General features: G+C 38.0%; 2 protein-coding genes across 3 annotated transcripts; one reads left to right on the forward strand and one right to left on the reverse strand.

Annotated features, from left to right (window-relative positions):
* Positions 1 to 6: 6 nt before the first annotated feature.
* Positions 7 to 5337, reverse strand: gng3 (guanine nucleotide binding protein (G protein), gamma 3). The gene is made up of 3 exons (XM_057360896.1): positions 5165 to 5337; positions 1993 to 2092; positions 7 to 1346 (listed from the first exon to the last, which is right to left on the reverse strand). The coding sequence occupies exons 2-3, from the start codon at positions 2089 to 2091 to the stop codon at positions 1218 to 1220; spliced, it is 228 nt and encodes a 75-aa protein (XP_057216879.1). The 5' UTR covers position 2092; positions 5165 to 5337; the 3' UTR covers positions 7 to 1217.
* A 1782-nt stretch (positions 5338 to 7119) lies between these two features.
* Positions 7120 to 12637, forward strand: bscl2 (BSCL2 lipid droplet biogenesis associated, seipin). Of its 2 annotated transcripts, XM_057359923.1 has the most exons (11): positions 7120 to 7179; positions 7278 to 7672; positions 7875 to 7956; positions 8303 to 8446; positions 10437 to 10571; positions 10797 to 10894; positions 11037 to 11178; positions 11317 to 11398; positions 11482 to 11562; positions 11680 to 11745; positions 11852 to 12637. In XM_057359923.1, the coding sequence occupies exons 2-11, from the start codon at positions 7350 to 7352 to the stop codon at positions 12049 to 12051; spliced, it is 1353 nt and encodes a 450-aa protein (XP_057215906.1). In that variant the 5' UTR covers positions 7120 to 7179; positions 7278 to 7349; the 3' UTR covers positions 12052 to 12637. The 2 variants fall into 2 exon arrangements, with proteins under 2 accessions (XP_057215906.1, XP_057215907.1); XM_057359924.1 differs by having other exon boundaries at positions 7126 to 7672; positions 11482 to 11544.
* The last annotated feature ends 5 nt before the right edge of the window (positions 12638 to 12642 follow it).

The raw sequence follows: 12642 nt of genomic DNA on the forward strand, positions 1-12642 counted from the left end.
CATCAATTTCCTCATAGACCCCTTTAGGGGGATTTTTACTGGTGGTATTTTCAGTGATTAGTAGTCTCACTTTCTTACAGTAATTAAACTATAAAAGCTTTAACAGTTAACCAGAAATGTCTACCAGCATACATGGCCATCTCAAACAAAATAATTTTAAAAAATCATAATATACATACAGAGTTTGCAAATCACCAAAGTACGCTATGTGAAGAACTCCATAACATAATGAAATGTTTGAAATCGTAAATAATTGAAGTATCCAGTCCCACGCCGTTTTCCTTTTGATTGATTACAAAATTGTGTGCTTGCAGTGTGTGTTTGTTATTCTAACTGATAAGTTTACATCTTATTTTTCTTATCAGTATTTTTGAATTTCACATGGGTTTCCAGTGATTTTATTGGAGGGCTACCATCCAACCTAGTTTAACTCCAACCCGAATCACACATTCGTGCCAGGTAATTTTATGGTATCTTGACCTACCCTGCATCTGAAACGGCATACTTATAGCATACCATAGTATATAGTATGTGAAATGAGTAGTATGTCTGAAACAGAAATATCGGAATGGTCCGTTAGGTCTATTAGTTCTGCCAATACTTCTAAGTATGCATCGGATGGACATTTTTTAAACCCATGAGGCCACGTGAGCTGAGAAGAACTTATCACGTTGAAGTGATATAAGTACCAAGAAATACATTCCTCACAACTAAACTATACTAGTTTGACAACACCTTTGTAAATTAATTTCACGGTTGTTTTTACGGGTCACATGAAGATCCAAACATGACAGATGTAGTATGTCCAAAAATGTGCACCCACACATACTACATAGCACATACTGTTTGATTGTTAAAGAAGTAGGTAATTCATTTAATTTAGTACATACTGTCACAGTATGAGATTTCAAACGCAGAGTTTATTAGATTAGCTGGTTCATGTGTGCTGGAGGTAAATTTTGTAGGATGATGGCCCTCAAGGAGCAGAACTGGACACCCCTGCCCTAATGAAAAGGAACAAGGTTTCCTATAAAACAGGAGAATAACAATATCCTCCAAAACATCATAGATATTTGTCCGTAGTGCTGTCAATTGATTTCATCCTGATTTTGAGTGTGTAATGCCGTGTTGTGTTTTGTTAAGTGTTGTGTCGTGTGATGTGCATACACAAATCATTAAATCTAAATTGGGCTAATTCTGCTCTTCCTGTTTCCTGCTCAGAGGAGAGCGCAGAATAACTTTTTCTCCCTGAAGGGGTTTTCTGAGGTGGGCACAGGGGTGATGAGAGGGTCCTCACATGCGTGGGCATCACAGTAGGCCATCAAGTCTGCTGCTGCCTTAGAAACCTGAGAAGGCAGGATAGAATATCAGTGCTCACAGTAAAAGCATTTGGCTTTAGGGTGAATATTGATTTTGAGGAAGCTGGACATCATCTCCACACTAAGGCTGCTGCGTGTCTGCTCAAAAATGACACAGCAGTGCATAAAGGTGAAGCTAAATGCAGCTTTTGGTAATGCAGTTTTAAACTTTGTTTCTTGCAATAATATAATATACAGTCCATATTTCTAAAGCTTTAATCTTATGTAATTGTCATTGCTGTGTAAATGCATTAATGCCATCAACTCTTCTGTATACTACAGATGATGCTTTGTCCTTGACATTGCTCTTAGATTGAAACACCACACTGTTATTCTCTTGGTTTAAACAGTATTTTAGGAATTTTCTACCCATGTGCAAAATGCTAAGTTGAGGTCAATGCTTAAAGACTTCAAAGCTGTTGAATGCTTCGAATTGTACTTGTAGGACAAAATTTATCAGGGGGATTGTAGATTTAGGTCATACCTATTAACCTGGTTTCAGATCTTTGATCACATCTAATACAAATTAGTCTGCTGGCTACAGGCTGGTATAAGAAGATTCACAGGCAGAGAAAATCATCATTGATATGATTCTTGTTTGCTACATGTGTTGTTTTCACGTCGGGACTCTCACCTTGATCCGACAAAAACTGGCTTCAATCTTCAGCTGTTCCACCAGCTTCCTGGCCTGCCCGACACTCATGGTGCTGTTCACAGGGGTGTCTCCTTTCATCCTGCCATAGTCAGAAACATTCCCATTGAATCCAATGACATTCGATGATTTAACCACACAAGTGCACGCAAGTGTTCATGTTGTTTAAGAAGTATTAGCAGAATAATACATTACATTTATTAATTTAGCACAGACCCAAAGCGACTTACAAATGAGAGAGAAACATTTTGCCCATGAGCTATAAACAATAAAAGTAAGTAAATATAAGGATGCACCAATAGGATTTTTTGACCTATTTTAAAGGGGATATGCAACGGTGTTTCATACATTCTGACTTATTATCAATGTTAAACTTTTAAAACGTTAAACTGTCTTCTCGTGGTTGACATGGTCAACTTGTCAAAAAACTTGATACACTCCCCCAGCGTTCGAAAAGGTTTCGGAAAGTTTTTTTCGAACATGAAAATCCGTTTCGTAACAACTTTTCTTAGTCCCTTATTGGGCAATTCTCCTGGAAAAGCACGCCCACGGCAAGGTGAAAGAAATAGCCCGCCCACGCGTCAACTGACGAGTGATAGGAAGACCCGCTTACCATGAAGATTAGCTGTGTTGCATCAAGATTGGCTGCATTGTGGGCCTGCAGCTGCAACTCATTACTCTTGCGATAGTGAGAGAAGTTGAGGAGTGTTTGTTTGTTCACTGCATTTTAGTGATGGATGTTATATAAACGGTGGATATAACGCTGGATTTCACTTGAAACTGATAGATGGCGCGGTCCCAGCGCTAAAAGATGCCGGGCATGAACTGCACGGTAAGTGAAGTCATATGTCTGGGTTTTGTTGGCAATGGGTGCGCACATGCTTTAGTTCCGCCCCCCCATCCACCCCGCGCGCGTCGTATGTTTTCGGAAATAATCATACATCTGTCTCTGTCTTTTATAAATGTGATCAAACTAAAGACTACGGATATTTGAAGGGTGCGATACTATTCTGTAAGTACTCAAGATTAACATGAGATATGCAGAAACTGTCTGAATTATGGCCACTTTAACATGCAACCATTGGCTCACTCTGACACCTTCACTTTTCACATCCTCACTTATTTGAACTTGTGTCATGAAAATAGATCACTATTTTGATCATGTTTTAAAGGTCTAGTGCAGGGGTGTCCAAAGTCAGTCCTGGAGGGCCGGTGTTACAAAGCAGACTAGAAACTTCCAAACAGGTGTGTTGAGCCAGGTTGGAACTAAACTCTGCAGGACAGTGGCCCTCCAGGACCGACATTGGACATCCCTGGTCTAGTGTGTAATTTTTTTGGAGGATCTATTGACAGAAATGCAGTATAATATACATAACAATGTCTTCAGAGATGTATAAAGGTTACATAATGAGGCGTTATGTTTTTATTACCTTAGAACGAGCTATTTCTATCTACATACACCGCAGGTCCCCTTACGTGAAATTCACCATGCTGTTTCTACAGTAGCCCTAAACGGACAAACTGCTCTACAGAGCGTGTTTCATAAATACAAGATCACTTTCGGGAAAGAAGTGAAAACGTGACGACATCTTAGTTCTGTGTCAGCCACCATAGTGCTTTGAAAGGGAGGGGTAGAGTGAACCGTTGGTAACAATTTCTCAACCTCACCACTAGATGCCGCTAAAATCTCCACATTGCTCCTTTAAATTAGGAAAGTTCAAAAATCCTATAGTTTACTAGCTAGTTTATTATTGCATTATCAAATCATTTTCACTGAACATGGATTAATTTAACATTCAACAGGGAAAGCCAACATATTAAGCAAGGCACAAATAAGATATATAACATACATTATATATAAAAATACAAATAAGGCAACATGACAACCTTCATAGGTTACTTTTGCTGCAACAGAGGTAACATATTTGACATGCTAGTTAATACATTTTGTATAACTTGATAATTTCTAAATTAATAATAAAAAATACTTCAAAAACTGAATAAATTAAAAACTGCCTTCCCCCCTAAAATGCAATCTGTTCATTTCATTGTTTATAATGTTTATTTTATAAACTATATTTTGTACAGATAAAAGCTAAAACGTTAGATTATACAACCCAATGCCTTCACAAAGTTTTTTAATAATAATCAAAAATGTATTTTTATAACAGTCTTTTTCCTGCTATATCCGAAACAAAATGGTTTTAAATGAATCAAAAATCGCCTGATAAATATTGGTGGCCAATACATCAGTATATATCTGGTAAAATATATCTGTGCTATTCCTACATGATGATCACACTTTTATGGTTTCAAGGGGATGTGCACTGTATATAACAGCCAGTCTTAAATACAAGCCTCTTTGCATTCTCAAGCTTCTCCTGTGGTCCAGAAGTCTCATACGCTATGCTTTACTTCCCGTCTTTCCGGCCTCGGGATCATTTACTACTGCTTTGCTAAAAGCTGATGTCCTAGGAAACCAAAACCTCACCTTGGATTGCAATGATCTGCAGCAACACATTTAATCATCTATTGAGTTCACTGTGATTTCTTTCATTTGGAATTGATAGATGAACATCAATGTGTAAATAAATAGAGAAATCTATTATCATCTTAAAGCATTAATATATCTATCTAATGTGTCCTATCAGTAGTCTTACTAAAATAGCATTTCAGCAGTGTATGGGGTATGTCGGCCCCATTTTGCACTGTAGAATGTGCCTGCAGGCAAAACCAACCACCACATGGAATACACCATATTCATTTGTAGGAGCAGCACACAAAAATCAACAGTTTGACCATCATCTATTAAATGTAAACACATGAGCAACTTAAAGACATGGGCATTACGTACTGCCAGCAGGCAAGAAAAACTAGGCCAGACAGATAAATGACCATCACAGCTGCTCAAACAGATATAAGTGATCATTTACAAGATCAACCAAATCCCTAAAAATGTTTCATAAATGACCGGTACGTATAAATGAGCACATCATTACAAAATCATACAAAAAGCAAGCAATATATCAAAAAAGATGCAAAGCAGAAAATGGGAGTGAATGGAGAACAAGCCGAAAAAGACCACAGGGGTGGATTCATCTATTTCAGCTATTCTTGGCTTTTTCCCTTTTACTCGCTTTACTATCTTGCTTACCCTTGCTGTATTCCTCTTGTGGTGATATCTCTCCCCCTTCTCTTCTTCTCTCCTTATTGCTCCTCTCTCTCTATCTGTCTGTGATGTTGCTTTCAGTGCAGCCGGACCGCACCCTCATAGACAGTGTGGATGCTACCCAGTTCTGTACAGTCCAATGCACTGCAATTCTGCTACAATGCACACCAGTCTCTTGGCACATACATAAACCCCCCTCTATGATGAGTGGAATGTGCCAGAGGGAGGGGGGGCTCTACTGGAATTGGTTAGTTATGTGGAGTGGCTCATACTAACTGTACAGCATTGTGTGGGTGAAGGGGGGAGGTTATTACATTGATGAAAATCAATTTATTTAAAATCCGAATATCACAAGATAGATTTGTATTGTATGTATTTATGATGAGGTGTTTGATCATTATATTGATTTATTTTGTTAATGGCTCTTCTGCTAAGCCTTACAGCTCACTGCTCTGTTACCATGGGAACTGCTGCAGTCTCAGCCTCTCTGCCTTGTACTGTGGCACCATTTTGACTCAGTGGTCTCTTCCAGATTGGATGGGATTTTATCACCCCCCATCCTGCTACTGCATCCATTCTCATGTTACATTCACATTGTTGCAAATCTGCCCCCTAGTTTCCTCCTGAGAAATGATAATTCAGTGATTGTCTGTTACATTCGGCTGGAAAGGGAAAAATAAAAGGTTCTTGAAAGTGCTTTGAACATTTTGCTATTCTTTTATTTTGTATCTAATTTTGGTACGCATGTTATAAAATAATCAATTTATAAATCATTCAGATAATAAACATTTCGTGACGTTTATCCTATGTGTAATTTTACCTTACAAAACAACTTTTTATATATTTACAACATGTGAAAAAAAACACATAAGAAAGAAGCACTGCATTAGCCATGCTTATTTCAAAACGTAGACGAATTATCAACTTGTACCTCTTTAGTTACCGTAGTCGTGTTCCTGTCACACCGGAAGAGGGCGCGACTGAGTTAACGAGGCGTTTGCTATTTTCTGATCTATAGACAATCCGTGAGAAACATTTACCTTTGTTTCAGATTAAATATGATTTGAAGATCGTCTGCCTTGCCCCAAAATGCATAAATTATGCGTCACCCTAACACAACTGAAAGGAAGAGAGGACCTTTTAGCAGAGTTTTTCATAAATGTCTTTTTGTAACGTAACGTTAGTCATTTGTCCATGGCGTAACTTATTTTACAACTATAGAAGGTAAGTTTGCAGTTCTGTCCTCAATGTTAAGTGCAACTGATGTAGACAACAGGAAAGGACAAATGCGAAACGGATGACAGTTGGTCAAGGTGTAATACAACCGCGGACAAAAACAGGAGAACACTCCCAAATTATTTTCAGTTTTTCTGAATTTACTATTTATAGGTACGTGTTTATGATTGCGTTTCATTCTATTAACTAGTGAAAACACTTATCTCAAATTCCTTGTTTTATTTGCAGAAAATTTAACATAATAATGTTTTTACACGTACAGGATCAGTTCAAAAATGAATATAAGCCTGATTTTTCCACAACTTTCATGCATCTCTGCATTGCATTCTTTCTGTCTTTCACCTTACTGATGGGGGACTTTGTCATTCTTGTGTTTTGTTTTTGTTGAAATTCAACAGACACTGGACTGGAGTTGCTACAATACATGCAGAAATGAAGATTAAAGGCAAAACTGTGTTTTTTTATTTTTACAATTACCTCATTCTATCTTTCTTTTGTTGTTCTATATGATTGTTTTGCTTGTGATGTCTGAATGATTTGAATATTAATGATGTTATGATTAATTTTATTGTGTAGTCTAAACTATCTAACTTTATTATGTGTGTTAAGGTTTTGTTATTATAATTACTCTGCAATTACAGTTTAATTATTGTACTGTAATGTTTTAGTAAATAGTGTCTAATTCTGCTTTGTTCTCCTTTTTTAGGTCAATGTATGATTTTACCAACATTCGTGGATGAACTGTGGAGCTGCATAGTCAGCTGGTCAGAGACTACACTGGCACATCATCTGTTCAGCCACAGAACAAGCTCTATAAAGATCTAGATGCAAATTAAAATTGTTGAATTTCCTTTTTTATTAGCCATCATGTCCTTCATGATCCAAGCTAGACTCATAAACAGATGGTAGTCAGGGGTTGTAGGAGGTGGTTTATATGACTGAAGAGAGGCAGCAGAGCCCTTCGCCTGCGGTGGAAGGGCTGAGGGGCAGACTCGGTGCAGACATCAAAAGATCCCCGTTTAGACGTGACGGTGAAGGCTTGCCATCCATGGGGGCAGTAATGGGACCGTTGCTGCTTTGGCTCCAGGACGTGGCAGCGGTGACCCTGCTGAAGGCTCGCAGGACTCTGCTAAGGGCTGCCATCCTGTTCTGTGTGCTGGTGCTGCTCCTCTGGATCTCCATCTTCCTGTATGGAAGCTTCTACTATTCGTACATGCCTACCGTCAGCTTTGCCACACTGGTACACTTCTACTACAGGTAGAGGCATATGTTGTTGCTGATCGAGAGCGTTCCTGTCTTTGTAATGTTTGCGCATGACTGAGTTGGTAATTAGTTTGGTCCAATAAGCAAATAGTGATGGAGTCATTACTTAAATCTTTATGGCATATGAAGCTGATAAATGAAATCTGGCAACTGCTGTTTGTTGCTTTGTGGTTGATTCTTCTCTCCTCTCTATCAGAACAGACTGCGATCCGTCTGATTCAGTCCTCTGTTCTTTTCCCACGGCTAACATATCACTGTTGAAGAATGGCAAAGACCAGGTACACAATCCTGTTTAAGCTGGTATCATGTATGAGAAATATACAGTGACCTCGAAACACATTATGACATTGAGCCACTGATCAAATGTTGTGTTCAAATCCGGTTTGGGGCCACTGTAAAAGAGGTGGCGTTCCTCCAAATTCTAGACATGCTCACTCTGGTGTTGTTACACGTCCTTACTGAATGATAATTATGATAGCAGTGAATAAACATTTAAGCTTTGCCTTGTATTTTATGTAACAAGGCCAAAATGATGCACAAGAGGATTTTGAGAAGAACGAAATCTAACTCTGTCATAAATCATTATTGGCTATTTAACATTAGATTTCCTATTATGTTTTGTAGGTGATGATGTCTGGTCAAGCCTACAGGATCTCTCTAGAGCTGGAAATGCCTGAATCTCCTGTTAATGAACAGCTTGGAATGTTCATGGTCAAAATGACCTGCTATACCAAAGATGGGACAGTCATGACCTCTGTGGCCCGCTCAGTAAGTGAAGAAATGTTGCTGTTCTATATGGATAATTTACATGGTTATATATGTTGGTTTGTTGCAGAGGTGGACAGTAACGAAGTAAATTTGCCTGAGTACTGTACTTAAGTACACTTTTTGAGTATCTGTACTTTACTTGAGTATTATTTTTTCTGAGTACTTGTACTTTAACTTCACTACATTTGAAAGACAAATATCATACTTTTTACTCCACTACATTTATAAAAAGGTCCAAAAGTAGAAAGTGGTTTCTATGCAGCGGGGTTTCCTGTGTGCGCAATTTATCTGGCTTGCGATCTGCCAGGACCTTTTACTGTTGCCAAGTATTTCAGCTTTTCTAAGCTCGCGGTTTTCCGGCAAGCTTTGAATGGCCATTTGGCAGATTTTTTTAATGCAAATCTGGCAACTCTGGGATCTTCCCCGCTAAACTAATGTAAACGTAGGCGCTGCTACACCATTGATAGCGCTCTAAAAAGGCAAATAGAACAATAAAAGACGAAAAAGGCACATGTTAAAGTGCGGTGTAATCATCTGTGGGTTACGATCAGTCAAAGAGCGTTGAAACATTGTCATGAAAATGATCGGCATAACGGCTAAACGGTAAATAAGCATCACATACACCTTGAGCTACACGTGCGTGTTAACTTCTGATCTGCTGCTGTATCATTTAAAGCGATTTGGAAAATGAATGATGTTTTTACTGAAGTAACTATAGTTGAAGTATTCCTGTTGAAATAAAAACAATAGAACCCTGCCCAAAATACAACATAAAATGTAATGGATTTAATGGTTATAATGGGACTTGTACTATGGATACTTGTTGTCTAGTTGTATGTGATGGATTCTATTGATGGGATGGTAAATCCTATTGGAATAAAACCCAAAACACACTACAAAGAGGAATTTAATTTAAAAATCTCATTCTAATTCAAAAATTCATTGTTTTTTTCAGCAGGGATGGTATTTGCAGTAAAACCACAGTATCAACATATTTACCATTTTCTATATATAGGAACCATACTCCAATTAATAATCTTTAGTAAAACCACAGCAACTAAACATATAATGAACATAGTTCATTATACTAGCTATAGTTTACAGTATGTTTGTAGTTAAATTATGGTAATACAAATGGTAATAAATCCAACAAACACATGGCTTCTACACTTTACTATTTACAAGAACCTTATTACTTACTGGTAAATTGCTGCTAAAACTGGTTAAGGGAATATACAAAATAAAAGAACACTGCTCATAAATACATAGGCCTAGGGGGCTAATGAGGATAATTAGGCTAAATGATCATACAGGATTATATCTAAACTAAACATATATGTGCTAAACATATAAAGCTCTTAAAGGAGTTGCTCACTGCAAAATTTACCCCCATTGACTTTCCATAGTAGGAATAAAAACTACTATGGAAAGTCAATGGGGGCAAATTTTGAAGTGAACTACTCCTTTAATACAACTGATACTGTGAGCTACTCTGTGTATTCAGTAGGTTGCTTCAGAGGCATAAGGTTTACGACAATAAAACAATGCACAACTGACATAAAGGAAATTTACTTTTAATACTTGAGTACTTTTAAAAGCATGTACTTCTGTACTTTTACTTAAGTAAGAATCTGTCTTTACAACTTTTACTTGTAGTGGAGTAATATTTGACCAGTAGTATCTGTACTTTCACTCAAGTAAGGAAGTTGTGTACTTCGTCCACCTCTGGTTTGTTGGATAAGTGTTAGGAAAAATATATTTAGTCAAAGATATTTAGTCATGCATCACACTTTCATTAAATTAAAAGTGACAAATTTGGGCACACCTAATACAGCCCTGGCAGATTGGAATGTGTTGTCCTTCTTAACTTTGTTATAAATAGAGGTGCTTTTAAATCAATTTAGGAACACACACCCAACCTTTTATATTGCAACAAAACTTATTTATGCTCATTTACTTGAAAGCTCATTTATTTATTATGTCACACCAGACGATGCTGCACTACCGTTCTAACCTGCTGCAGACCATGAGTACGCTGCTGTTCTCCCCCCTCCTGCTCACGGGTCTGTCCGAGCAGAAACAGCTCATTGAGATGGAGCTCTTTCCAGACTTCAGATCAGACATTGTGAGTTATCTCTTAAATGTTTAACAAGAATGTTTAACATGGAATTGTGTCAACACTTATGAGGCGATTTCCAGTTTTGATCATGTCAATTATGCAAATTTGTATGTATACATATAATAAATATGTAAAGGATTGTAAGTGGTGTCTTTTATTTTAGACACAATGCCTACAATGTGCAGGTGATAAACTGCATAACACATGGATCATATTGAACTGTCTCCACAGTACCAGCCTGCCGTTGGTGCTGTGATCGAAATTCAGTCCCGCAGGGTCCAGATTTACTCTGCCCAGCTCCGAATCCATGCCTACTTCACTGGAATTAGGTTTTTATCATTGTCTGGTTTTACTGGTTTATTCCAGCGCAGCCTATATAGCATTCACAAATGTATTTAATGATTATTAATTTATTATGTTAATAGGTAATTCATTATCAAGGTTCATCCTGCAACTTTTCTATTACAACAGATACCTCCTGTATAATTTCCCTGTGACATCAGCAGTCATCGGAGTGGCCAGCAACTTCACCTTCCTCTGTGTAATTGTTCTCTTCGGTTATCTGCAGTTCATCTGGGGTGGGCTTTACCCCCCAGATCAGGTCAGAGTGAGGGTAAGAACGACCATCTGCGTAGTACTCTTGATCTTTGCCTTCATTTGTCTTTTGTTAGGAGCTGGGTAATGTTTTATCATTCTAGTGATTAAGGGGTTATAACAGAATGTGATATCTATTTGTCATTGTTGCATGTAGGTAATGATGGGAGACTCTACACGTCTTCAGCAGAGGAAAGAAGAGGCACGTAAACGCATGCACTCGTCCTCCAGCACGCCCAGTAAGCACATTCAACCGCACACACATCATTACAGCAACCAAATACATTAGTCACTAATGCACCATCCTCTGAATGTCCTCCAGACATGACGTATGGAAAAGACAGCAGTGAACCGTCTGACACACAACAGCAAACCAAACAAGCAGGTAGCATTCGAAACAAAGGTGAAAACAATTACAATTATGCTTTTGGAAGATTAATTTATCCAAAGCAACTTCAAGGTACAGTGTATATACAGTATTTTTATCAGTTACACATTATAACACCGTGTGTTTGTGCAGGTGTGCTGGACACTCCTGGTGTAATTGGTACAGATAACTTAAACCACCTGCAAGAGGATGAAGCTGGTAAAAATAACACTTTCTGAAATTAAACAACAGCCAAAAGATAGCCATAATATAACCAAGGCAAATTTCAGTGGAGACAGCATCTTTTTCCTTCTGACCCTTTCAGGTCAAGGCGACTCTACAGACGATACTCCCATTTTTCTTGAGGCTCCTCATATTGCAGAGACTGTTTTAAGTGAGGAAGACCCAGATCAAGAGCAGAGGCTAGCAAGAATGGATAATGAGACTCACGAAGAAGAGGCAGCCCAGTCACAAGCCTCAGACACCAGCCTTAGGCAAAGGCATGGGCCCTGGCTGAGGCTCTGAGCAACGTGACCAAGCTTTGAAGTGACTGCATACGCACATGCATTCTGTTACAGAAGAGCACTCATAGCTAGCACGTTTACTGCCTGAAGTGCACTGAAGTATATTTAAGACATTCCTGTTGAAATGCAGCATGTACTACTGTGAGAGCTGTTGCACGCAAAGTTTACGTCATGAGCTGATGTAAAATTTCTTGCTGTGCTGCTGTTGATTTTTGTTTACCTGAGTACATCAGAGTTCATATGTCATTGCTTTGATATGTCGGTACCTTTGCGTGCACGTAAATCTGTCTTGTAATTTATAACTGTATGTAAAATGTATGAGCATTTTCATTTTTTTTTGTCATTCCTCAGTTTTAATATCTTGTTACAATTATTAACAAATGGTTCCACTTCTGAGCATAATAAACAATATGTTTTCTCACTAGATAATGGATAAGTTGGGTATTTGTTCAAATATTTATGCAATCAAATGACATAATGTCATTTGTATGATTGTCTTGTCACCAAAGACTCCGCATACTATATGTTTTATGTTCTGTTTTATGCAGGCTTTTTTTTAGTGCACTAATAAATAATAGCCTATGTGAAAAAC

This window comes from Triplophysa rosa, linkage group LG19 (genome assembly GCF_024868665.1).
Source record: "Triplophysa rosa linkage group LG19, Trosa_1v2, whole genome shotgun sequence".
In the NCBI taxonomy this organism is placed as follows: Eukaryota; Metazoa; Chordata; class Actinopteri; order Cypriniformes; family Nemacheilidae; genus Triplophysa; species Triplophysa rosa.